The sequence below is a fragment of the Mustela nivalis genome (genome assembly GCF_964662115.1).
Source record: "Mustela nivalis genome assembly, chromosome: 1".
Taxonomy (NCBI): Eukaryota; Metazoa; Chordata; class Mammalia; order Carnivora; family Mustelidae; genus Mustela; species Mustela nivalis.
The window spans coordinates 198,547,921-198,575,490 of record NC_139020.1 but is presented as its reverse complement, the minus strand read 5'-3'; the positions used below and the strand labels follow the sequence as shown (position 1 = coordinate 198,575,490).

The following is a 27,570-nucleotide window of genomic DNA, read 5'->3' as shown; positions in this document are numbered from 1 at the left end:
GCATCAACAGAACACTAAGTGGGTCACGCATTCAGTCATCATTTATAAAGGACTTATCACCCTCAAAACAAAGGCCTCCGCTTTGTCTCCTTTTTCCAACAAGGCTGCAATTCTCCCGAAATGAGAACACAGGGAAGTGCTTTTCCCAACCAAATGTTCTGGCAGCCACTGAACCAAGACAGATGTGTCCCGCAGCACCGGTGGCAACTCATCTTGTGCCAACCCCGAGACAGCCGCACGCAGGGACAGAGCTCACTGGCCCAGGTCTAGAGCCCATGCATTTCCTGAGCCAGCGTTCTGCCACTGAGGCCACCACTTGTTTACTTCTTGTCTGGTCCTCAAGTAAACATCATCTGGTGAAGAGGCAGTTCTGCTTTAAAGACATGCGCCAGCCAGCGGACGGAGGAGGAAGCAACACAGTGCACCCCTACTGAACGCATGGCTCTTGGTACTGGGCACCCGAGAGAAAGAGAGAGAGAGAGAGAAAACCAGAGAGTGAAACACAACGTGAAATACCACCACAACCTATGAAAGTCTTGCAAAAATCTGGGGGTGGGGGAGATCAAACCTGAGTCAATGTACAGACTATCAAGGGACACAGAAGCACACTAAATAAAGCCATGGGGCTGTCAGATTCGAGGACAAGCGACTTGGTTTACGCATGAAAAATAACTGAAAGGGGCCTGCAGAGTAAAAAGAAACTTAAGACAAGAGACACATCAACCAACCAGTTTATGGGCCTTACTTGGATCCTGATTCAAACAAGCAAACCTGTTTAACATGTCAGTGGGAGTCCGACACCCACGTACATACACGAACATATGTACGCACGTGAAGAGTTCTTATCTTTTAAAGTTATAAACCGAGAATCTGCAGACGAATGATGTATCTAGGACTGGGCACAAGAAGGGACACCTGGCTGGCTCCGTGGAGCGGGTGACTCTTGATCTCAGGGTCACAGGTCTGAGACCCCCACTGGGTGTAGTAGAGATCATTTTTTAAAAAAGGCTGGCCACAAGGAAAATAAACGAAGCTGGGTAAAAGGTTCATCCAGTTCACTGTAGTGTTTTTTTCCTATTTTTGTATGTATTTGAAAATTCTCTACAACTTCAAGTTTTAAAAAAGTGTAACTGTGTCCCCCTCACTTAATGAGGCCCGCTGCATCTGAGACGTGGCTGGCACAGAGAGAAGGCACAGTCCCTTCCAGATAATTCTCCCCGACTTGCCCTCGTCCCCCGCCTACTCGCCACCACTTGATGCTTTAGGGAGGCACGTGCCGCCTCCCAGCCTAGGACATGTGTCTCTCAGACATGCTGCCCTAGCGGAAGCCACGCTGCCTCTGCAGCCCTCTTGCTGTCCCGCCGCCCACGGACGCCCCACACCTCACTCTAGCTGTTTGCACCATCTGTGCCCCCCACCACCCCGGCCTGTGACACACCACAGGCAGCGGTAGAGGCTGAGATGACACAGCCACCGGGTCTGTAAGAGCCCATCACACACGTCTCTCTTTATGAGGGTGAAATGGGAGAAAAATGGTCCCAAAATCTTCAATTGGAGGAAAATCTTCTCTGCTCCCTGCTCTCACATGTCCCTGGTTCCCAACAAGGGGGGGGGCACATGTACGGGTGGCGGGGGGCTCTGGAGCACTGACTGGGGTCCTGCTCCAGGCCTCTCCTTGGGTGTCGGGCTCAGAATCTATCCAGGAGGGGACGAGGTTTGTGTGTGACATGGGACACTGCTCGGCCTGCATGGCGGGCCCACACTTTCTCCACCGCAGGTGTGTCTGTGCTGGCTTCATGGAGGGGCTGAAGGAAGGACAGTGCCTCCATCCAGGCCGTTTGTCCTCCTCTTGCCGCCCCCAAACACTGCTCCCAGGCAGCTTCCGGATGCCTTGTTGTCTAAGGAGGCCTCCCCTGACAATAAAACATTTATAGGGCGCCTGAGGCTCAGTTGGTTCAGCGGCCGACTCTGAACTGTGGCTCAGGTCATGAGACTGAGCACAGGGTCTGCTCATCCCTGTCCCCCCTGCTCTGTCATCATGTGTCTCCCCCTAGCTCACACTCTCTAATAAATCAATAAAATCTTTTAAAAAACCTTGGAAATCGTGCATAAGCAGTGTGGGACGAGCACAGGTGGTGACGAATGATGCCTATGTTCTGAGCTCGTGCACAGACCGCACGCCATACCAAGTGCATTTCTGTCACACACACGACATATCCCTTCACACTCTCCTGCCCACCGGTCTTCATCTAGGCCAAAGCCTGGAAGGAAAGCTGAAGTCGGTGCCACCCGGGACCCTCGTAAGCGGGATCTTTATCACCTGAAGCAGATACTGTCTTTAAACGCTTCACCCACACCAGTGGCTCCTGTCGGGCCAGCTCCCAAGCCAGCCGGCTTCCTCTCCCCACCCGGGGTGTCCAGGCTGCCATTCCCGCCCAAGCCAGAAGAGCCACTGGTGGGGAAGTGACTTGAAGGAGATGCAGTCAGGGGGCTTGTACAGAGTGAGAAAGGGATGCCCTGAGACGGAGGCCTCCCAGCAGAGCCACTGGGGGTGGGGTGGGGCAGTGCTGGTAAGCCACGCGCAGCATAGCACGGCCACTGAAGGGGCAGGAGGGACCGAGCCTGAAAAGGAACAGGGCGAGCAGAGCAGCACTCAGCCCAGTTCCAGGCAGGAAGGAGAAGGAGCAGAGTGGGCAGGACGGAGCAGGGTGGGCTCCCTGCGGTGGGGAGAGAAGCAGGTGAGGAATGGCGAAGGCGAAGGCTGCTCCACACACACTCCTCTCCAGCGCGTGCTGGACTCACACCTGCCTCTGCACAGTCACGGGGACACGTGCAGAGCGAACAGGTGTTCTTCACGCTGGACCAGGACCCCCAGCAGCCAGAGCCACCTGTGTTCCCCACACAGAGCTCAGGGCTGGCACAGAAGGGCAGCATGATAAAGGAGTGTGTGGATGGAAGAAGGAAGGGGACAAAGAAAAGGAGCGGCTAAGGGAACACGAGCGGCTTCAGGAAGGCGACGAGTCAGGGAAAGAGAGCAGACAGGAAAGAGGGGGGAGAGGATGCCACGTGGGTGTCAATGGGTTGTTTTATCAAGGGGTTCCCCGACACAGCCAGTCTAAGAACACCGCGACTCTGAGGTCTCCCCTCACTCCGACAGCCTGCATCTGGGAGGAAGCCCCCGGGTCAGGCTGCTGAGGCCCTGTCAGCGTGGGCAGGTGGCCCTCTCCCCAGGGTGCCCACGGGGGCTGTGCCTCAGACACCAGCTGTCCAGAGCTCATACTTACATTACCACCTCCAGGGACATGCTTAATATTGTCCTTGGAACCACACTTGGACTGAATATGGCTGTAGCTCACTTTTTTCGAGACTATCTGGACCTGGAGTGTTAGAGAACAGAAAAAAAAAACAACACAAAGGGAGAGGGCTGGTTAGAACCGACACGGGGAGTCCACACGTGATCACAGCGGCCAACAGAGTGGGGCTACAGCTCCGGCCCACCTGCAGCGGAACAGCTGTGGAGAAGCACGGGGGAAGGAATCTGAGGGAAGCGGGAGAGGGAGTGAAGACAAGAACAGACAACACGAGGACAGAAGCAGAAGTTGCAGAAGGGCTAATGGTCCTCCTTGCTGGTCCTTGGGGCCGGGCTGTGGTTCGCGAGGCCCAGGTAGCAGCAGGCCCCGGATGCCCACCCAGGCACAGCCCCGCTCCTCCTCCCACCTGCTCTTTCCCCAAAAGCTGACGCGGTGTCCGGGGACTCCTCTCTGCAAGGGTCCTGCTCATCAGACTGGTCTTCACCGAAGCCTGGCCCTTCCCTTAAAGCTGGGGCTGGGAACTGCGGCAGCCAGACCCACTCTGGGAGGCAAAGGCTGCTCGGAGAAGCACCGAGCATCTGGCTCACAGGGCACAGATCTGATACAGGAAGGAAGGGACACCATAGCTCAGTTATGAATGCAAATGGACCAGAGGCCACTAGCCCTGCCATGCGGAATCCGGACGCCAGGGGGAGCACACGCCATATTCTCGGCAGCTCCACATTCAAGCAGCCTCTCAGGGCTCGAGAAAGCACAGGACGGGTGAACTTCTGGTCTAGATTTTTTTTCAGCTAGAGGGTAAAAACACTTCCTTCAATCTTCCACATGCCCGATCCTGTGCTCTGTGAGTTTCATGCGCAAGGAGAAGTGGCTCCAAGCAGCGCTGCAGTGATGCATTATGGGGCGGGCGGGGGTGGGGTGGGTACGGGGACTGGACACAGCACACTGTAGTGCTTCTGAATGGTTCCCCTTGGAATGCAGCCACACAAAGGCCCAGGCTCTAAGGGCTGGAACAAAGAATTCTCTTTGAGCCTTCTGAAAAAGAAACAGTTGCCAGCTTCCTTCCTTCCTTTGCTTCAGAGCCCTTCACAAATGAAGCAGGCCCCAAGCTGAAGAGTTTTCCACACAGTGGAGGAATCCATCCGGAGAAATTCCGACCCAAATACCTTACAGTTTTGTGCCTTCTTTACAATGTCAGTGATGAGTAACTGGTTAGCAAACTGTTTCCTAATGAAACCCTGCTCTGAACCAGAGGCCTCCAGGGCCTCCAGGAGTCGCCTAGAAGCCTCACTGATTGTACAGATTCCTTGGGCTGACACTGCCCACCTTGGGCCCTGAGAGCTGGAGGTTAGGCCCCTCCAGCAGCCCCTGGCTGGAGTGACCACCGACATGCCACAGCTAAGGGAAGAAGATTCCCACAGCAAGCATTAGGGGCCTGGTTCCAGGATGTGGAGGCAAAGAGGAAAGAACCTAGAGTTTCTGCTTACCTGGGCAAGCCCTAGGCTGAGTGGGGTTCCAGAGGGAATGACCATTCGAACCTCAGTGAGGAGGGGACATGGGGAACTGGAGCAAATGATGCTATCTCTTAGTCAGCATGTTATGAGAGGGGCCTTCTGGGTCACTTTAAAGCACCAGAGCTCCAGGTGCTGGAAAGTAACCAATGCCATGTCTCCCTGAGGCAGGACCTAGGTGCTTGGTGTGCGTGTTTCGCGTGCAACACGGGTGGGGTTTCACATCAAGGTCAGTGGGAAGGAAGTGGCTGAAGGTCTTTGGATCCATGTTATCCAGTTGAATAAATATTCCCCAGAGGGTAATGGGCTCCCAACTCTGTTAACTGTCAGGGTTAATACAGAAATTTTTCTGATGGCTGGCTGAGTCATCAAACAAAGAGGAGGGAATGCAGGGGCAACGTAGAAACTAGTTCAGGACAGGAAAAAAGTGCAGTAGAAGGGAAAGTGACTCAGGCTGGAAGAAACAGTTTATCATCTTTTACCTTCAAGAGGTAAAAGTCTAAATAAAACTCACTTTCCCAGCAGGTGGTTTCTGCGCACTCGCAATGGGACCAGCTGTTTTAGCGACTGCGTTAGGTTCAGGCTTTCGAGCCGGAGCAGATGCCTCTGTTTTTTTCTCTACTTTGGCCTGGATGGAGATAAAGGGAGGGCACATTTCAAACCAAGAGGGTAAGAGCCCAAATGCCAAGAAGGAAAGAAAGCTGTAGGGGACTCGAATCCAGGCCAGGCCACCAGGCAGAAGCAGGTCACCCTGCGCTCCTAGGAAAAAACCACCCGTTTCCAGGGTAGACCAGCCGGGGGAGGAGCTGTAGTCCAGTCCTGAGACCCAAGGAAGAGCTCAAGATAGCATTCACAGAGAGAAGGCAGGAAGGAGGGCTGAGTTAGTGATTTTCTTTGGAGTGTGTGTTTTCCAGTCAGGATGCTCTCCCACTCAAATGTGTTCACCGCAAGCAAGCTGCCGTAGTCCACAGGCAGCTACTACTGAGGATGGGAGTGTCACACCACTCAGCTAAGTTGGAGCAGAAAATAATCTCATCACCAGGCCGAGTCACTCAACTCTCCACACCAAGACCACCTGCAACTGTCTGCCCGAGCAAAGGCTAAAAAGAGTCCAGAAGGGGGAGATGGGTCACAGTCTGGGTACACCAGAGCCACAGCCTCTTAGCCAAAGCAACTCTCAGGCCCTTATTCCAGACTAACCTTAGTTTGCCATCACTGTCTTCCAAAAGTACCAGGATTCTGCCTCATTTTGGACCCTGTTTTCAATTATTTATAGGCTCAGGGTTGAAGCAAATTAAACTATCCTACCCTGAGTGGGAGGGATGGTGGTTTACTGCTAGAAAATGATATAGGACATGAGAAGGTTCCTGTTCCAAGGACTTGGACTGGGACTTTCGCCACCACCCTTCCATACACCAAAGTCCTGCCGTTGCGAAGAGCTGACCGTTGCTAATTCTGCGGTGGATGCCACCAGAAAATCCTGAAGCATGAAGCGCCAGGGCCTGCCCTGCCATCCTCTGTCACAACCCCCTGTGGCAGCCCTTCTGATTAGGAAAGTGGGAGGCCTGCAGCAGCGAGTCCCCCAGTCACAGCCACACTCACGGCCACGGCCACGAGAGGACCCTCTTTCCTCTTCCAGGAAGAAGCCTCCCCTCCCCACATCAAAGCTTCCACCTCCTACAGGTCCTGTCATTCAGACAGGGTAGAGATGGGGAGCATATCTGGTCTCTCACCTTCACAGGGTCTCACAGTCCTCCTCTGCTTGTCTTGTTAAGGGGAAGAACCCTTTTGCCTTCGAACAAAAATGTAACCCTAAACCCCACAACACAGAACAGGAGCCCCTCTGATGGGGATGGGAAGAGCGAGCCTGCTGCTGGGACCTGGAGCCCAGGCTGAAAGTCCCTGGCACTGAATCCAATGTCCCGACCGCCCTTCTTCTTTGATGGGAGCCTGGGGCTGATGTGAGGACACGCTGGGGGATAGCCGGGGGGTGGGTGCGGGTGTGTGTGTGGCAGCGGAAGCAGCAAGGGCCGGCATGCCGAGGACCCCCAGCTCCCTGGACTCACCCGGCCTCCTCCAGGCTGATGTTTGATGTTTTCTGTGGAGCCAACCTTGGAGCGGACATTCTTCAGATCAGGGGCAGAAGCGTTGGTAGACAGGCGGCTCAGCCTAGGGGCAGAGGAGCTGGGTTTGGCTGATGTGGGCTTCTTGTCTGAGGAAGGCGTCCCCGAGGGGCGGGGCGGGGTGGATGTGGGCTTGGCTCGGCTGGGAGCCACCCCTGCCACGGGGGCGGCCCCAGGGACAGTGGTGCTTTTCTTCACGGAGCTGGTGGACGTGTTCTTGGAGCGACTCAAGTCAGCTGCAAAGGGAGAAGTGAACGAGGACACGGGGTCAGGGGAGAGAGCAAAAGGGAGCCACAGAGAGGAAGGGGTTTATTTTAGGATTCCACGAAGTAGGGCACGGGGTGTTACCTGGCGCAGACTGTGTAGCTGTCTTCTTCATGTCTGCAGGTCTTCCCTCGGTCTTGATGGCTGCACAGACATGCATGTTTTAACAATGAGTGCTTACAAAGTGACCAAGTGAATGGCTCATCCAGTCTTAAGATTCATTCATTCATTCAACAATGACTGAATGTCCCTTTCAGGCCATGGGCTGTGCTAGTCGCTGGGACTAAAACGAGGAGGAAATCAGCCAGACTGTGCCCTCTGGAGCATTCATGGCCACCCACTCTGTCTTGTCCTTTTCTACAGGCTTGCCAGTGCCTTCCACATGGCCTCATAAGTGCCCTCTGGAGCATTCATGGCCACCCACTCTGTCTTGTCCTTTTCTACAGGCTTGCCAGTGCCTTCCACATGGCCTCATAAGTGGGTCATCAGTACACGCCAGTGGAACCGAACCATCTATTTCTTGTCATGTCCGCCCAGGACCATGATGTGCTGAGTGCTGTGAAGTTACTAAGAAAGGAACAGTAAATCCTACCTGGGAATCCCTAAGAATTCCTTTTACTCAAGAGTTTTCTGAATATACATACTTGCTAATAACCTCATGTGGAGACCAAGGATCCACTTTTCAATGTACCCCATGAAGGATGAGTGCACAAACAGGGGTGCATGGCTTTCTGTGACGTTGGCTGGAGCTACTGACGGGGGCAAAGCCAAGGCCCCACCCTTCTCCCCACTGGTTCCCGTAGGAATGGAGGGGGACAGGACTCACCGGTGGGCCTCCTGGGCACAGGCGTTGGGGGGCTTCGACTGCTTGGCCCAGCTGAGGCAGGACTGGCAGCGGCTGAGGCTTTTGTAACAGTCTGGGTGCTCTTGGAGCCAGGCTTCAGGGCTGGAGCAGAGGCCAGCTTGGATGGTGAGGTTCGTTTCTCAGGAACCTTTGTCTCTGCAGCAGGCTGGTAATAGGGAAGCGGGGATAAGAACTGCAGGTCAGCAAGAGCCCTGGAAGCTGGTGGACACCAGAAAACCAGCAACAGTTTACGCTGCTCTAAGATCTAAGTCCTTCAGCCAACATGAGAAATGGGCTGTGCAGGGCTCTGTGTCACCTGGAGTCAGCAAACGGAGCCTAACTATCTCAATCCAGCCTGAACCAGTGAGAATGAACAAACCGGAAAAGGATACTACATCACGGATACAGCTTGTCTGTCTGAGCTTGTCTCAGGATCTAATGTATTTAAATACATTAAATACATCAGTATTTAATCATTTGACCAAAGATAAATAAATACATAACACAAAAAATTAAAGATTAAGTTCAACCGAATTCAGGCATTCCTTTGGCTAAATGTACCCTGTGAATGTGGGGTTAGGACTGCAAATGGTGAGAACACTGGCCCTCACCAGTTAGATCAGAAGCCTGAGCTCTAACCCCGGTCAGGCCCCCAGCTCACAGTGTGTTCCTGGGGAAATCACAGAGCCTCTCTGGGCTTTACTGCCTCAGCTGGATAAAGGAGATCAAATGGAGGATCTCTGGGGACCAGCTTTGATGCTATGCAGTGTTAGGGACTGGAGGAGGCAGGCCTGACCACCAGACAGGAGGAGAAGCCCTGATGTCCCAGCTGTGACTTAGAGCAAAAGGGAAGAGTCTTGCAAGTGCATCTGGGTCACCCTAATTCCTCTTCCAGGGAAGCTGGGTACATCCTCACTAGTAAGGAAGGGAAGGAATCAATCTAGCCCGGTTTCTATGGGAACAGAAGTATCAAGTTACTCAAGAGAATAAACCAAATCATAGACACAGCGGACCCTGCTCTTTTACTCCACAAGAAATGGCCACACAGGGCCGTCTGCTGGTGGGGACAAGCATGATACAGCTTAAATGGAAAATCGGCCAAGAGGTGTGCTCAGAAATGTAAGGGCTGGCATCCAATTAAAGTCAAGTCCGGAAAGTGCAGGGTCATGACCATTTCTACAGATGGAAGTCCCTGAGTATGGCAGGAACTGGCTTCAGCTGCCAGCTCTATTCGGAACAGAACACAGGATTTTATGCAGAGGGATCCCTTCCATCGGCTCTAAGATCTGGGTATAAACCAGACATTCTCCCAGGTCTCCTTCAAATTCTCAACATTCGGGCTATGATTCAGAATAATCTAGTAGGGTCTTATTTTGCTAATTAATAGTGGTGAGTTGGAAAAAAGGCATAAGGGATAGAAAGCTCTAAAAAAATGTGACACCCTTGATTCAGACTTGGGCTCCTGGCTTTGGCAAGCGACAGAATCAGCCCGCTTTTGTAACTGCAGTTAGGCTGCTCCTTCTCAATTTAATTCAACTGAGAATTGAACTGGGAATTCAATTCAATCTCAGTTTTCTTCTCTACCAGAATCCTGGATCTACTTATTTTTTCTAGGTAAGTTTTTTTTCCTTTTGTCTGCTTCTTCAATCTTTCTACCAAAATAAGGATAAAAATAAATTTCATTAGACTTTAGTTTTTAATCAAGCTCCCCAAATATTTTCATCTGTTTCTTATCTAAAAAACAAACATTGGTAATAACTGGAAGGCAGATCAGCTTTTCAAAAAGGTCAGCTGTTCTCAAAATGCTGTCTGAGAGCTGAACGGCAGAAGCCATGAAAGAAGAATATTGACAGAGGCCCTGAGCATCAGTGTTAGAGTCAGGTTCCAAGTTCAAATACTGGCTCTGCCACTTACTAGCACTGGACCATAGGAAGGTTATTTCACTGAGCTATAAAATGAGAATACTCAAACCCACATCATGGGTTGTTCAGAGAGACAATCAAAGGAATTAGCTTATATAAAGGAAACAGTAGAGGACACTTTCATGATGATTATTACTGCAGAGTGAAATTTCACTAGACACCTCCTTCCCATACCGGCTTCCATCAGCTCTAGGACTTTGGATGCCAGGGCTCCAGCTGCCCTTCCTCTGCCCTCTCATGCTAATATACTGTCTTCTCACGATCGAGAAAGCAGTCAACTGGGTAAGTGAGGAGGGTCAGAAAGCTATATATTTTACCATTCTTAGTCTGTGACAGGATTTCTCAGTTTCTTAGCCAGGTTCCAACGGAGACTACAATTCCTAGGTTCCACTGATTTTCTTAACAAGATCACACGACACACTAACAGGGTACCCTAACATTTTAACATCGGCAACTACTGCCCACCATGAATATAACCAGTAACACTGAGCTGACTGAAAGGCCCTTCTTAAATGAAACAAGACGTTAAGGAAGGCAGCCACAGACTCCAGCGGCCCTTCTAGAACGATCCTGTTGGAGCTACTTCTGCTCCAAATTGACCAGCTTCTAGGCAGCTATGTGTGGGTGACCTGGGAAACTGAAAACCTGCAGGGGGAGCCTATTGAGAGAGGCCCAGTATCAAAAGCAAAGGAAGCTGTCACATGTCGTTGCAATGTACAGAGGTCGGCTAGAAGACCTTATTCAAAAAAGTAACAGGCAAAACTCACTTCTGCCAGACGAATAAAGAGAAAGACAAGGAAGCAAATTTGAGGTATCTGATGTGGGAACTCTATCCAAAAAAAGTATGTGACAGTCTGTGGAGGAGGGCGAACTGGCTAATAAGTGCTCCAACAGGGGAAGAGTACTAAGGAGGAGCTGTGAGAAAGGAAAAGAAAACAAGGCAGATGCAGTATTGTCTCCCAGCAGGGAAAGGAAAGGTACAAAGTCTAAAAGGCCTTCAGATGTTATGGCTGCATCGTGAGCCCCCAAGATCTGCAAGTGACCTTTCTCCCCTTCCCCCAGTTCCACCAGCTTGACTCCACTGCCAGGTAGCAATGGGAGCGATGGGACCCTCGGGGGAGAACATCTCCCTGGCACAGGGCTTAGGTGGCTACTTACCTTGGGTTTTGCGTCTTTTGCAGGTAAGGTGGAAGGCCTGGCAGTGGTGGCAGCAGGGCGTTTGGGTGGGGCAGCCGGCACTAAGCCTGCAGCGAGGCTCATAGGTTTTTTATTCAACCCACCGAAGGTGGTGGGAGCCGACTGCTTAGGGAGAGGAGTGGGCTGAGTTTTGGCTTTCGATGTTGAAGTCTTTGCAGGTTGAGTGGTGGCCAAAAGCTTTAAGTTGATGTGTTGTTTTGTTTTGTTTTTTTAAAAAGTTCAACATCAAACACACAGACAAAAATAAAAACAAATTAAAAAAAGTATAAATTGCACAATTCAAAGTAAAATTATAAGCAATGAGGATATATGCAACTGAAAAGCAGCATTCTGTTCTTCTGAGCTCAGTAAGGGGTAAAAAGAAGCCATGAGAAAGATAAAGAAAATTGGGAATTCACTCTTAATGACAATGTCACAAATTCCAGCAGTTCAGTGCCTGAAGATTTAAATTCAGTGACGCTTTAAACAATTTACTAACTTTTGGTGGCTGCAAAAATTCTATGAAGAAAAGTCATTAGCAGGTGATTAAATGGTCATTATTTGTGCCTTGATGAAGTATGGCACTTGTACTCGCCCATGAGCACGAGTGAAAGTGCCTGAAGCTTTGATCCACCTTAAAAATCTGAGTTCCCCTTTTACAAGCAAAGATTGCAGAATCTATTTCTGAATAGTTCTGCAAAATCCCATTATTGCTGCTGTAAAGGGGAGCAGAAATAAGCCCTACAGAACATTTCTACACGTAGTCAAGATCATGGGGTTTAAGGGAGCGATTGTAAGGGTTGAGTTAGGCTACTATGGTAAAATAGGAATATAAAATATTTTCTAAAAATGTCCAAAATTGGAGAAGGCCTACTAATAGCTCAGAAAAAAGAAACTTCTTTCATGATTCAAGCAATAATAGCAGAAGATAGGGTTTTAAAAACTGGTAGCCAGAGAAGATAACCCACCACTGTGGTGCCTACCTTTGTTTTCTTCTCTGGGCTTGGTGGGAGCTCCTTGTTTGGAGGGGCGGTGATGTCATTTCCGGTCACACTCCCCGCAGGCCGGCCTTCTTCTGGCTTACTTATTCCTAAGTGGGGGTAAAGTCATGCTAAGCAGATGTTTTTCATACCCATTTAGAAAAAGCAAGTCTTAGGAGAGAGAGACCACTGACTAGCACTGCATTCTGAAGAAAATCCACAGGGCTGTGCTCTGAAATGTGGACAAGACTCCCAAGTTCCTCTCATTGTGACAGGGCCGTTTTAGATTCCAGAGATTCAGGGAGCCGGTCCCTCTGGAAAAGCAACCTAAGTGGGATTTGCACAAATGACCAATGGGAGGCAACAGCCCTTAAAGTTTGGTTTCCCTTCCCTGGAGACCAGCAAAGGGGTTCTGTCACCTAAGCACTAACTCCCAGAGCACATGGGACAATAACCTCTTCTATAAGAGTTTATCTCTTGGAATAAAGGTTGCTGAAGATGGGATACGAGCCAGAAGATCATCCAATGCCCTCCCCTTACTTCCTTTCCCTGTAAAGCACCACTTTATGGAGGATGTGAGATTAACTTGATCTGGTTCTAGCAGTGACCCAGATTTCCAACAAGCCCGAGGACAACCATGAAATCAGACCCAAGGCCAGAAATAAAGTCTATGCCTAAGGCTGGGCCCAGCAGCACCACTGTGGGAAGGTAACTCCAGATTTCAATAGGGCTACACCCGAATGCACTGAAATACCATGAAATTTATAACCGGGGTGTGGGGAAGACCTTTCTGAGTGGCACAAAATCCCGAAGGCACAGAGATGGGTTAAGGAAAAATTTTTTAAAAGTCAATGTGGGAGAAAAAAAGTAGTAAGTCAGAAAGCAGACAATAAATAGCAAAAAAACTGAACACCACATCAAAGACAAACAGCTTATTATATAAATTACACCTACAAATCACTAATTCCCATAAAAGCCAACAAACCACTGGAATAATGGCCCAATGATTATGAACACAGCTTCCAGAAGAAGAAATAAAAATCGAAAGTAAGAAAAGGTGCCCAATTTTTCAGAGAAATGATAATTAAAACCACACTGAGATGTCATTTTTAACCTAACATATTGTCAGAAGTCCTACAATGTGAAAACAGCCTGTGGGGATAAATCAGATCGTCACGCGGCAAATGTGTGGAATGGTACAACCCTTGTGCAGGGCAATCTAGCGGTGTCTTTGAAGACTAAGTGTAGCTAAATTCTAATCCACATATCCAATTTCCAGAAATGTATTTCAAATACTTACTTACTTGTTAAGATTTTATTTATCTGACAGAGAGAGACATAGTGAGAGAGGGAGCACAAGCAGGGTTGAGGGGGAGAGGGAGAAGCAGGCTTCCTGCTGAGCAGGGAGCCCCATGCAGGGCTCGACCCTGGGATTATGACCTGAGCTGAAGGCAGACACTTTTAATGACTGAGCCACCCAGAAGCCCCAGACATTTATTTTAGAGGTGTATACACACACGAGCAAAACAGCAAATGTGTCAAGGTCTTCATCAGAACACATTCCTAATAGGACAGAACGAAAACACCCTAGAAGTCTGTTCACAGAAACGTGATTTCAGGGGTGCCTGAATGCCTTGGTGGGTTAAGCCTCTGCCTTCGGCTCAGGTCATGATCCCAGGGTCCTGGGATTCGCTCCCACACTGGGCTCTCTGCTCAGCAGGGAACCTGCTCCGCTCCCCCGTCTGCCTGCCTCTCAACCTATTTGTGATCTCACTCTGTCAAATAAATAAAATCTTAAAAGAAAGAAAGAAAGAAAGAAACATGATTTCAGCACCGTGGCAGAAATACCAATGCAATCTCTGCATCTGAAAAAATCAAGCCTGGCCAATATGGAACCATCTCTATTAAGAGAAGAAAAACAGTAAGGTGCAGAATAGTAAGGTAATACAAAACTAGTAAGAAATAAGTTTGTCTAGAGAAGGGATGGAGGGGCAAGATACATTTCTAATGCAAATACACTTCTGCGTGCATTTTAAAAGGGCCTTTGGAAGGAACTTAATGTGTGCACACCTGACCTCACCTCCCCCACCACTATCTCCTGCGGAAGTACAGCACGCTATTAAAACCAGGACATGGATCAGTACAATCCGCAGAGCTTACTCGCATGTGTTCAGTTCCACGTGCACTCATTCGTGAGATGTGCACACGCACACACAGAGTGCCATGCAATTTCAGCACGTGCAGTTTTACATAACCACTCCTAACAATCAGGACAGATGCGTGTGCCATAGCACAGGGCTCCCTCATGTCACCCTTTTAGAGCCATCCCCTCCCCTCCTTTTCTAATCCTTAAATCTCTGGCAACCACTAATCTGCTCTCCATCTCTAGAACATTATCTCAAGAATATTACATAAATGAAATCACACAGTATGTTCCCTTCTGTGTCTGGCTTCTTCTCACCCAGCATAATGCTTCTGAGAGGCATCGGGGTTGCTCCATGGATCAGCGGTTCGTTCCCCTTTATTACTGACCATACTGCGTGGTAAATCTCCACCACAGTTTCACTCTCTATCCACCTAGCACAGCTCCAAACACCGCACAGGATTTTTATGAAGATGGTGTCACGGTTAGTACATGGAAATGCAGTGAATTCCAGCCTGTGACCCTGCTGAAAACACTTAGTAGTTCTAGGAGTTTTTTTTCGTAGATTCCTTGGAATTTTCTATACAGACAATCGTGTCATCTGCAAAGAGAGCCATCTTTATTTCTTCCTGCCTAATCTAAACGCCCTTTTATTCCCTTTTACTTTGTTGCACTAATCAGAACTTCCAGAATTCCAGTAAGCAGGAATGGTGAGAGCAGGCATCCTTGCCTCTTTCCCAGTGTCATGGGGAAAGCACTCAGTATTTCACTGTGAAGAGTGAGGGTATAGGAGGTTTTTTTGTAGATAAGGAAGTTGATCAAGTTAAGAACATTCTCCCTCTAATCTTTGATGAGTGTTTTATCATAAATGGGTGTTGGGGTTTTGTTGACTGCATTTCTATGCTTATGAAATTTTAGACTGCTGATATGGATTTACTTACATTGATTTCGTTTTTGATGACTGAGCCAGCCATACATATCTGGAATAAACTCTACCAGGCTGTTGTTTGCAATTTTTATATATTGCTGGGTATGATGTTAATATTTGGTATCTAAGTTCATGGGAGACAATAGTCTGTGCTGTCTTTGTCTGGTTTTATACAGACCTCATAATATGACTCAGAAGTATTCCTGCCTCTTATATTTTCGGGAAGAGAATGTGTAAAACTGGTGTTAATTCTTCTTTAAATATAAGGTAAACCCCTACAGTGAATCTCTCAGGAAATTTTTTAAATAAAAAATCTAATTTTATTAATGATTATTCAGGTTATCTATTTTACCTTGGTTGAGTTTTGGTAATCTGTGCTTTTCAAGAAATTTCTTCTAAGTTATTGAATCTGGGGGTGTAAAGGTGCTCCTAGTGTTCACTTTTATCCTCTGAATAGCTGTAGTAATATCCCCTATCTATTCTTGTTGTTAGTGGTTCGTGTCTTCTCTCTTTTTAGCTTCGTCAATTTTGTTCAAGGTTTACCAGCTGTATCGGTATTTTTTAAGAACCAGCTTTTGATTTAATACATTTCCTTTGTTATTTTCTTGTCTACAATTGCACTGATGGCTGCTTGCTTCAGATTTATTTTGTTCTTTTTCTAGTTTCTTGAGTAGCAACTTAGACTACTGATTTGAGATCTTTTCTCTTTTCTAAGCACCTGGGGCCGTAAGTTCCCCTCTCAGCACTGCTATGGCTGCATTCTACAAATTTTGATGTTGTATTTTTGTTTTTATTCAGTTCATTTAAAATTTACTTTAAGTTTTGATTTTAATTCCAGTTAGTTAACATACAGTGTAATACTGTTTGTAGGTGTACAACACAGTAACTCAACACTTCCATCAGCTCCCTGTGATCATGAAGTTCATTATTTTTAAAGATTTTAAAATCAAATTAAGTAATCTCCACACCCAACGTGATGCTTGAATTTACAACCCTGAGATCAAAAGTTATACACTCCACTGACTGAGCCAGCCAGACTCCCTCATTTTATTTTTAAATTTTCCTGGGATAATTTCCTCTCTGACCCATGGATTATTAAGAAGTGTACTCTTAATTTCCAAATGATCAGAGATTTTCCTGTGGTCTTTCTACTACTGGTTTCTAATTTGATTCCATATGGCCAGGTAACATACTCTGTATAATTTTAATCTTTTAAAATTAACTAATTAATTAATTAATTTTTGAAGATTTTATTTATTTGAGAGAGAGAGAGAGAGCACAAGCTAGGGGAGGGATGGAGAGAGAGAGTGAGAAGCAGACTCCTTGTCCAGAACCCCAGGATCATGATCTGAACCAAAGACAGATGCTTAACTGACTGAGCCACCCAGGTGCCCCTGATTTTAATCTTTTAGGTGTACTGAAATTCATTTTTGACTCAGTAAATGTTATGACTTGGCAAATGTTCCATGGGAGCTTTCATTCTGCTGTTTTTGGGTGGAATTTCTGTAAACGCCAACTGGATGCTATTATTGTTATTCTTTATCTTTGCTAATATTCTGTCCAATAGCTCGGTCAATTGCTTGGAGTGGGATGGAGAACTCCTGAACCATAATTATAGATCTGTTTCTCCTTTCAGCTTTACCATTTTGTTTCCCATATTTTGCAGCTCTGCTTTTGGTGCATATACATTCAGAATTGCTCTGTCTTCTTGATGCACTGATTCTTTATTCTTTGCTCTGAAGTCTGGTATTTCTTTGTCTGATATTAATATAGCCACTTAAAAAAATTAACATTAACAGGATATATCTTTCTCCACCTTTTACTTTCAACCTACTTATAGTCTCTACGATCGACATGCATTTCTTGTAGAGAAGATGTACTCGGGTCATTTAAAAATAATCTGTTCTTCCAATCTCTGTCTTTTAATTGTAGTGTTTAGTCTACTTGCATTTAAAGTAATTACAGGGTGCCTGGGTGGCTCAGTGGGTTAAGCCGCTGCCTTCGGCTCAGGTCATGATCTCAGAGTCCTGGGATCGAGTCCCGCGTCGGGCTCTCTGCTCAGCGGAGAGCCTGCTTCCCTCTCTCTCTCTCTGCCTGCCTCTCCATCTACTTGTGATTTCTCTCTGTCAAATAAATAAATAAAATCTTAAAAAAAAAAAATAAAGTAATTACAGACAGGCTAAGGCTTACACTGACATTTTATTACTTGTTTTTCCCCCCCTCTGGACTTTAATTTTAATTACTTCAAAACAGCAGAACTTAGTACCAAATGTTTAAACATCCATTATAATTGCTACATTCTGTAACCAGCCTTGTTTAATCTCAGCAGCTACATAAAACTCATCAATTTTTCTTCAGGAAAAAGGTAGTAGAAATCCCAAAGAATGAAGGAAGAGACCACTAATTAAAGGTCACATTCACGAATCTATAATTCTTCGGCATCTCAAGTGGCGGGGAGGAGGCAGGGAAGACGTGAGGACGTTAGAAAAGCGTACTTCTTAACTTTGTGGCCCCATTTGTGTTCTCTGGCAAGGCGGGACAAGGCGGGATCTCGTGGAAAGGAAAAGTTCAGAGGCTGCAATTTCAAAGTAGTGGTTCAGATAAGGAGGCCCTCAAGAACAGCAGAATAGGAAGACCCCGAAGTAGCACTGGAGTCCTCTCCATCAACTAGGGGGCTTCTTCCTGGCATCCAAGTCCTTGTTAGTTTCTTCAAGTTTTGTAGCCAGGTCCGGTATGCCACGGTTCTGAGCCAGGGACGTTCTCACCACGGCTAAATCCAAGCAGAAACTGGAGCATGGTGGGCATGGAGGATGGGTCTGTTTCTTATTTTTTAATTTGTTCCCTCTACTTCTCTTGCCTTCCTGTGGGCTACTTGAGGGGAAAAAATGATACTTGAACATTTTTGTAAAATCCTATTCTATTTGCGTTTGAGTGTATGGTTTTGCTTACTTCCATTTAGGATCTTTTGTTCTCCCTGCTTTTAAACATATCTTGAGTATTTCCTTTTCATACATCAGATGGTACTGTAATTTTGTTTTGTTCATCAAATATGATTTTTAGAATTCATGAAGACAGTACATTTATATTTACCTCCATTTTTACCCATTCCGTTGGTCTCATTGTTCCTTCATTTCTGAAATTCCAAGCCTCCTCCTGTTATGCTATCTTATCTTTTTGGAGAGTTTCCTTTAGCCTTTCTCGAAGGCAGATCTGCTAGCAACAATGCTCTTAGTTCTCCTCTAAGAATGTAGTTACTTTCCCTTCATTCCTGAAGGATAGTTTTCCCAGATATAAAACTTGCAGGTGACTGTTCTTTGCCTTTAGCACTTGAAAAATGTGCCACTTCCTCCTGGCCTCCAAGGTTTCTGGTAAGAATCACGCTGTCATCTGAACTGCTATTTCCAGCAGCTAATGCATAATTTTTCTCTGGTTGTTTTTAAGATTTTTTTCTTAGTTTGCAGAATTTAATTATCATGTGTCTTGGCAGAGACTTCCTTGAGTTTTTCTCTTGGAGGTTCATTCAGTTTCTTGAATCTGCAGCTTTAGGTGTTCTGACAAATTTGGGAAGTTTTCAGTCATTAGTTCTTCCACTAGCTGTCCAGCCTCACATTCTTTCTCATCTCCTGGGATTCTAATGATATGAATGTTAGATTTTGTGTTACTGTCCCCAAAGTCTCTGAGGAGCTGTAGTATTTTTTCAGTCTATTTTCTCTCTGTTTAGCCAGAACAGATTCTATTGATTTGTGTTCAAGTTCACTGATTCTGTTCTCTGACATTTCCAGTGTACTACTGAGCCCATCAGACACGTTTTATAATTTTTTAAAAAAGATTATTTATTTATTTGACAGAGATCACAAGTAGACAGAGAGGCAGGCAGAGAGAGTGAAAGGAGGAAGCAGGGTGCCCGCTGAGCAGAGAGCCCGACGTGGGGCTTGATCCCAGGACCTTGAGATCATGACCTGAGCTGAGGGCAGAGGCTTGACACAATGAGCCACCCAGGTGCCCTTATCATTTGATTATTGTATTTTTCCTATCCATAATTTCCATTTTGTGTTTTTTTGTAACTTCTATTTCTTTGCTGATACTTTCTAAAAGTTCTCCATTTGTTTCAAGATAATTCATCATTGCTTACTGAAACAATTTTATAATGGCTGCTTTAAAAGTCCTAATTTCGTATGTTAGCAGTTAATCACTGTTTAGATTTAGGGTGCATGTTCTGGCTGTAGTTTCAATGACAATTTAGTTTCCAGAGCCCTTGTAATGCAATTCTGGCCTGCTGTGTTCTTCTGGCTGCAAGAGACTGTCACTCAGTCTCTGATGGTACTTCTAACAAGGGCTTGAAGGCACTTCCCTGGGCCAGGGGGTTTCACTAGGTGGGGGCTGAGTGATGCTGGACCCATAGAATACAGTTTCTCTTGACTTGTTCTCTGGCTTCCTGGTGCTGGCAGACTTTCTGTTTGATCTCTGCAGGAACTGCTGGAAGCAAGAAGCACTTACCTGGCCTTTTGCTGCTGGAGAGAAGGTTGTAGGAGGTAATCTCCTCCCCCTTCTGCTCCCCGACAGAAAGCCAGATGATACCAGGCCTGTGCGTGTCACTGACACAGTCACCTGGTGGAGGACGAGGCATAGGTCGTATTGTAATACTGTCAGGTGTAGAATGGGCAACAGGTAGGCCCTCATGAGCCCCATGTTCAGCAGCACTGAGCCCACTGCTATTTGCTGATTATGGGCAAGAACAGGGCTTCCTCTTTCCTGGTCTTTTGGCAAGAAAAAGTCGGCTTTTAGTTCTTTCTTTTTTTCCTTCTCTTCTCTTTCTTCTTCCTTTTTTTTGGAGGGGGAAAGCACCTATGCTTGTTGGCACTTCTGGGTTGTAGGTACTCTCCAGGGCCCAGACCTGGGTACATGGGAGATGAGAAACAAAACCCAGGGAACTCACTCCACACGGTCCTTCCTCAGTCTACCCTCTCATCTGCACCTTTCAGATTCCTTTTATAATTGTCTGCTGAATTCTTTTCAGGATATTTAGCTGTACTCAGAGGAGAGGAGAAAAAAAAAAATTGAATCAAGTGGTCTTCTCTTGGTAGGAGTTCTCCTAATGTATAGCATTCTGTACTTTTTAATGTTTGAAACTCTATGTATTTTTGGTCAAAACTGAATTTGCTTTGTTTTAAAAATATGGGGGCAGCTGGGTGGCTCAGTCTGTTAAGTGTCTAACTTTGGCTCAGGTCATGATCTCAGGGTCCTGGGACCCAGACCCACACTGGGCTCCCCACTCAATGGGGAGTCTGCCTGTCCCTCTCCCTTCACCCCAGCTCACGCTCCTTTTCTCAAATAAATAAAACCTTTAAAAAAAAAATATGAAGAAGAAAAAAAGTTTTAAAACCACACAAGGTTGCTAATGTCTTTTTTCCCCTAGAGCAAGCCAAAAGATTATCTTACCAAATGCGGGACTTACTGTCATTAGCCTCAGACCACTATGAACATTTTTCAAGAGGCACAGGATTTTTCAGTAAACAATGCGACACAAAGTTGCATTGCCCATGATATAAGCATGTTAACATCTCAATCTGTATCATAAGTACTGGTCACCCAGTGAAGAACATGTGACATACACGTAAGCAGAAACTGCTACGTCCTACCCAGACGGTGCTTCCCACCACAACCCCCATCAATGTCTCTGTGGTTTCAAAAAAGAATGCTCAAAACAGAAGTCATAACTGATCCACAGACCTTCTCCCTTCAGCTGGATTTTTCCAGTATGTGTGTCTGCTGGGAAACCCAGGCTCAGTGTCAGAGCACCACTTTGACTTTTCTCTCTGTTATCCTCCACATCCAGTTTTCAAGTCGAGTTGATTAGCTGATTTCACCGGCTGCTCCTACATGAATCAAGCTGCTATCACAAGAATTTCTGCCTTCAGTCATCTGTCCCCCAGCTCATCTTATCCACTGAGAACAGGGGAGTCATCCTAAAGCCAACTCTGGGCCACTTAGTTGTTACAGGTAGCCACCCTTTTTAATAAGCATCTTAGGGGGGCATCTGAAGCTTGGGTTCCAACCAACTTCCTAGATTTGACCTCCCGTTATTTCCAGCCATGTATGTACAGATGACTAGGACATGTCTGTTCAACCCACACTCTTCTCCCAAGAAGCCCCAGATGAACGAGGTAAACAGACAGAAGGGATGTAAGGTAGCATGAAGTGGGGCACAGAGCCCAAACCATGGCAACCCAATGTCCTGTGCAGACCAGTCACTAAAGCAGCAAAATGGAAGAGATGGCAGAATAAAAAACAGTTCCCAGAAGGGAAGAGAATGGAACACATGTTTAAGGCGAAGCAGATGTCCTGAGAGGCACACAATGGCTGCAGCCTGGCCACACTTCCTGCAATTGGCTTCCCTAAGACTCCCTATCAATGAACACCTTTTTATAAATTTGAGTTCCTCTGAGTGTGTTTCCGTTCTTTGAAATTAAATAATCCTTACAAGGGTGCCCCATGAATACTGGTCATTGTTCTTTTACCTAATGTGAGCTGTCTAGGCTTCACACCTTTGTTTATATGAGTTCCTTTGCCTGGAAGACTTTCCCTTGCAATGTTACATTCAAGGCTTCAAAACCACCTCGTCCAGGTAATTGTCATGATTCATCCCTCTCTCATAGTCCCTTTCCCCACCCCAATTAGATCATAGCTTGCCTGACAATCTAACAATAATATCCAGTGCCTAGATAGAAACTGGCAGATTGGAGGCACAGGAAGTAAATGAATCTTTATCTAGTTTTACCTACATGGTGTTTTGCACTTAAGAGTTGGCACTTAAATATTTTATTAGGTAGGTAGGTCAGTGAGGTTTGCAAGTTACTTGAATTTTTTTTCTACCACCATGAACTTCTGTTAGTGTGAACCAGGATGAACTTGTTTTTGAAATAAATGAAACTCCGCACTCATTACCCCCTAGAAGGTCTATGGCATGGAACCGGATCGACTGTAGCACATCAACAAGAAGATGACACAATCGTATCCACAAGGGGCTTGCCGTTCCGCCCCAGCTAGAAGTAAGCAACAGCACAGAGTACCTGAGTTCTTGTCATCTCGGAGTCGTTAAGTCACAGAGGAGATACGCAGCTTCTTTGCCCATCTCCATTAAAAAAAAAAAAAAGTCTTTTCCACTTCCCCTAGAAAACACCACTTCTAATTTTAAGAGAAAAATGAGTAAAAAACTTCATGAAAATGTACTAAGAGAAATAAATATTAGGCAAAGAGGCTATTTTTGACAGACAACACACGGGGTCTAAATCCCCATTAAGCAGCTTGTGAATCACAGCCCTTTGTGCTCAAACTAGACTCAGAGGAAAACAAGCTTTTGTAGACCACCAACAATAAGCTGGGGGGGCGGGGGAGGTGGTGGACGGGGAAGAGCAGAGCCAGGGAAAGACCCAGAAGGCAGCCAGCCACAAAGACTGGGACTGTTAGTTCTCTCTCCTTTCCCTTCTCCCCCAAAATTCTCCCCACACACATACAGAAAGAGAAGACCAGAAGCAAGATTGGGGCACATGAAGAACTGGAAAAGAATATTAAATAGCCAGCTTTAAAAGGCTCTTTTTCCACTTGAACAAAAGTAAAATGTTCTCACAAGCGAAATGGAAAAGAGAGCTCGCACCCAGGCTCTGCTACTTAATGAGAGGAGGCTAGAGCTGATACGCCCATTGTGAATCCACACAGTGGCAGATTTTCAAGCAAGGAAATCAATCAGTTGTGACTGGATGATTTAGGGCTCAGGAATCATCTGGTTCAAACCAACAGGGAGCTGAGGGGTGGGAGGATGGGGGATGGGGTGGGCAGGGTGACACGGAGGTCGAGCAAGGGGTTCTATTTCTTCTGTCCACCACCCTCCGGCCCCGTCGGCCCCCTCCCCCAGCCCCACGATCCGTCACGCCAGCCGACACTCCGGCTGATTTAGCTAGATTCACTTCGTTCACTTTCTCGCCTCACTCCCTACAACCTTCCAACGCGAGGAATTCAGCTTCCCCAGGCACACAGACTCCAGCGGTAACAAGCTGCCTAGCGCTCCTGCCGGTAATCTGTCACTTTGGTTTCTTCCTTGCTGTCTGCTTGCTCCCCATGGAGGCAAAATTTAGAAACATACCATCACGTGGGGTCTCCTCACACAGGAACGATGGAGTGCTCTGGGTTGCAGTGACCTCGATTTCTTTCTTCTCCGCCAGAGCCGTCTGTCCTGGCTGTTTCTCACCTCCTTGGCAGACCTGGGGGCACAAATCTGTTCTTGTTTCGCTAACATCTTCTGGTCCTTTCTCCTTGCTGCTTACTTCAGGAATCTGCTCCAGCGTTCCATGCAGACACAACCCAGCGGGGCCCAGTTCCTTCTTCCCAGAGCTGCCGCTGCTGCTGTTGCAAAAGGGGGTCAGTTCTTCTCTCTTCCTGGCCACAGGCTCCTCACAGATGAAAAGAGGCATCTCTTCAGGAGACGGGATGGGCAGTTCCCCGGGGATCAGTCCGTAGCTAGCTGTCTGTTCCTCAGCCACCGTCATGGAGCGCCTGACGGCAGGAGCCCCCACTCTCCTGGGTGCAGGACTTGGCACGAGGCTACTGGTAAGAGGCGGCAGGCCAGAAGAAAGCTCTTCTCGGCCAGGGAGTTCAGGATACTTCTCTCCAAGGTTGACAGCTGGGGGAACCGAGAGGTGAGAACATTCCGACAGGGCCCGGCGCATTGCTTTCTTCTGCTGGGGCACTTGGTCGAGCAAAGACCCCTCCTCAGGAGAACTCAATCGCTCCAGCTCCTTCTCATGGTCTCGGTCATGAGAGCTGACATTTACACACTCCTGGGGGAACTCTACCATAGTGATCGGTGGAATGGCAGTGGCCGAAGGCTCAGCTGTGGGGGCTGGGCATGCTATAGCCACAGATGGGGAGGATTCACATTCAGGTGGCCCAGACTTATCCTTCGCCACCCCTGTCGCCCGGCAGCCGGTGGTGATGCCATTCTTTCCTAGAGTTGCATCCCTCGAGCCCTGAGCCACTGCATGGAAGTTGGGGTTCCAAACACTGGTTTCTTGCTCTTTAACATACTGGGTGGGGATGTCAGCAGCCCCAGGGAAACCCACATCTGGCTGGCTCTTGGTCTCTGGCCCATTCTTCCCTGCCACCATCCCCTGAACTGTATAGGCTTTGTTCTTGTCTGGACCCTCTCCGGGTCCCACATGGAACTCAGCTGTCTTCTGGTGGACCGAGTTCCCCTCCGAGGAATGGCAGGTTTCTGAAATCACATACCTGCTCTCAAGGTGACCCGAGGCTGCCTGATACTCCTTGTCCGGCACTTCAATGCTGAGCTCTTTGTCTAGCTTCCCCTCAAAGAAGCAGAGCTTATTCTGCTCCAGGAAGCTGGCATTTTTCACAAGCCCGTCTTTCAGCTGCCCGTCCATGCTGACATTCAGTCCGATTTCATTCAGTTTGCCCTCTGTCCTCTGCCATTCAAATCCAGCTTGGCTGATTTCTTTTGGGGGGTCCATTTGGCACTCTGCAGGCTTGCCCTTACAGAGCTGGCCGTAAGCGGCAGTGCGAGAGGCAGGCTGCTTGTCTGAGAGCGACATCGTCTCTTCGACTGCTCTCCCCCCTCGCTCCTGGAGCTCTAACACCACCTACGATCACACAGAGCTGGCAGTGACATCACACCAAGTCCCCAGTATTCATGACAAAACCTATCTTTCCCCCAATGCTTCCCTCTCCTCCAGCAGCTGGGTGCGCTAAATGTATTTACTAGTGTGAAAGAAAGAATGAGAAAGAAAGAGAAAGGAAAGAACCTGCTACTTTCTGCACAATCAAATGCCACAGCCAAACTGAAAGTGTAATTTCCTGTTAGCTAGCACTCTGTTTAGATCTGCAATTTACAACACGGTATGGTGCCAATCTGGGTACTGAGGGTAGTAATTACTCCGGCTTTCACTGATACAGACACATGCATGCCCACACGTTCACTTATCTGACACTATGCCCACACTTTCCCATTCACCCACTCAAAAAATCGTTTTAAAAATAGGCAAGACTCATTTGCCAGTCCCCAGTCATAACCTCGAGAACAATGATTTCAGAAAATGGCTCAGAATTTCACTTAAAAAAGACCTTAATGTAGTATCAAAATTAGAGGTGTTCATTTCTCAGAGCACAGGTGGGTTTGCTGTCATAGCAACTTATCAAATTCACTTGAAAATTGACAAGTGGAGTCCCCAAAGCCCAGGGAGAGCTTCATCTGTAGCTCTGCACTGTGACAGAGTTTAATAAAGGGCTCCTTCCCGGATTTCAACAATCAGGGCTTTGGAGATGTATATCCCAGTAAAAGACACTTATGTGACAACATACCCCCCAACTCCTTGCACTTTGACTCCTGACCCTGCTCCCCCCGGTTCCTTGGAAAAGCAGGGTCCCTCCCTCCTACACCAGCCCTGCTTTTTCCAGCTAGCTGACTGCTCAGTTGCTATGTGAAAACACAGAACCAGTGGATTTTCCTCTGACCTCTACAGCACAGGGACTCTGGCAATCTGTGACAGGGTCCAGGGTCCCAATTTAATCTAGCACGGTCCTTTGCTGTGCTGGCTTTTCTTTGAGTTTATAAACTGTACATTCCGGACTAAAGAATCTATAAAAGAAAATGCTTGAAAAAGAAAGCTACACTTAAAGGACAGGCCATATTCTACCTTGAACATAGCTGATTTTTGTTGCTTTCCCTGTAAGCCACCATCATGGGCTAACATAGGATACTATGAAATATTCTATCAAAAATACATGAGATGCCTTGTTCCAAGACAAAGAAAAGTCAGGCTGGACTGTTTTAAAGCCATCTGCCATCAACTGCACTGATCTGATTATCGTTTTACAATAGCGCTTTTAGAAAAAAAAAGGGGGGGGCAAGTTAAGATTTTTCTCTTTAGGGGCACCTGGGTGGCTCAGTGGGTTAAAGCCTCTGCCTTCAGCTCGGGTCATGATCCTGGGGTCCTGGGATCGAGCCCCACATCGGGCTCTCTGCTCTGCAGGGAGCCTGCTTCCCTTCCTCTCTCTCTCTCTGCCTGCCTCTCTGCCTACTTGCAATCTATCTGTCAAATAAATAAATAAAATCTTTAAAACAAAAAAACAAAACAACAACAACAAAAAGATTGTTCTCTTTGACCTATAAAATGTGACAAGATAACCAAAGCACAGTCCAGGAAAGTTTCCTTAACTGGAACCCCTTTCTCCAAGCACCCATTCTCTACTACTCATACCGCTCACACAGCTTCTCTCGAGTCCCCACCTACAGTGCAGGAACCAACTGTATATGCCTTCTACGGTACCTAACACTGGGCTATGTTCATGATCAGGAGTGGTGGTACTGAAATCCTCCCCCCCACCAAAAAAAAAAAAAAAAAAAAGTGCATTTCCATTTAACCTCTGCCCTGAACATAAACTGAGCCTCTCGTTCTTCTTGACCTTAAGCAGTTTAGTAGCAAAACACGTGAAAGCCAGTGAACAAAGGTTCACTGACAAGGAACCAAGGTCATCTTACTCTACCGCAAAGCTCCCACCAAGGAAAGGGAAAGTGAAGATGCATAATGAAATGAAGGGGGTGCCGAAGGATTATGATTCTACTAAGTAACCAGGGAAAAAGAAAGATGAGAGCCTCAGGTACAGAAAAGCTTGGTAATGAAACACAGCTGAATCCTAGCTTTCTTATATATATACACATATGATATATATAATTAAGTACATATATGATAAAAGTTAAGAAAGTCTGGCGGGAGGCTGTTGTTGCAATGCTGTCCAAACAAGCCAGAGGCAAATTTTAGAAAATACCTTAGACAACAGGTATGCCTCAACAGCCCCAACCACTCAGAAACTAGTCACTCCCTGCCCCTAACACGCATGCGCAGTCTCAATTCACTGACATCTTCTATCTTTGGTTTGTGGGAGAAAAATATTAACCTGGAGTCAGAAGATCAGGTTTTAAAATCTCTCTGTGCCACTAACAGTTAAGATTCTGAGCACTGCACTTAACTGTTCCTAGCTTCAGTTTCTTCATCCATAAAATGCGGGGAATCTTAAAGGTGGCTTCTGGTCTCTCCATTTTAACACTCTTACATCTCATGAGAAGGCTGAAATATGCATCAAGGAATCGCAGGTCTGTTGCTATGTCCCACTCAGAGGGATTTAACTTGGGGCTCCTGTGGCCAGTATGTTCAGAAGACCCCACCCCTCCCCATGCAAGGGAGCTGCCTGTTGGAAGAGGCATGATGGGGGCCGTAGCAGCATGTCTGACAAGGCAACTCAGCAGTCTGAGTTGGCTGCCATATTCTGGAGGGGCAGAGAGAACCCGGATGAAGAACAAG

General features: G+C 47.1%; 1 protein-coding gene across 21 annotated transcripts in view; it reads right to left on the bottom strand.

Moving 5' to 3' along the window:
• Positions 1–27,570, bottom strand: part of MAP4 (microtubule associated protein 4) — a 195,736-nt gene that overhangs the window by 8,486 nt on the left and 159,680 nt on the right. For 7 of the 21 annotated variants that reach the window (XM_082703335.1, XM_082703337.1, XM_082703316.1 and 4 more), the window contains 7 exons: positions 12,135–12,241; positions 11,134–11,349; positions 8,036–8,219; positions 7,294–7,353; positions 6,889–7,181; positions 5,337–5,450; positions 3,285–3,377 (listed from right to left, as the gene is read on the bottom strand). In XM_082703335.1, coding sequence (XP_082559461.1) covers positions 3,285–3,377; positions 5,337–5,450; positions 6,889–7,181; positions 7,294–7,353; positions 8,036–8,219; positions 11,134–11,349; positions 12,135–12,241 — 1,067 coding nt within the window. Of the gene's footprint in view, positions 1–3,284; positions 3,378–5,336; positions 5,451–6,888; positions 7,182–7,293; positions 7,354–8,035; positions 8,220–11,133; positions 11,350–12,134; positions 12,242–23,342; positions 25,076–27,570 lie in introns of those variants that run through there. The other 14 variants (XM_082703317.1, XM_082703318.1, XM_082703332.1 and 11 more) reach the window with 9 other exon arrangements.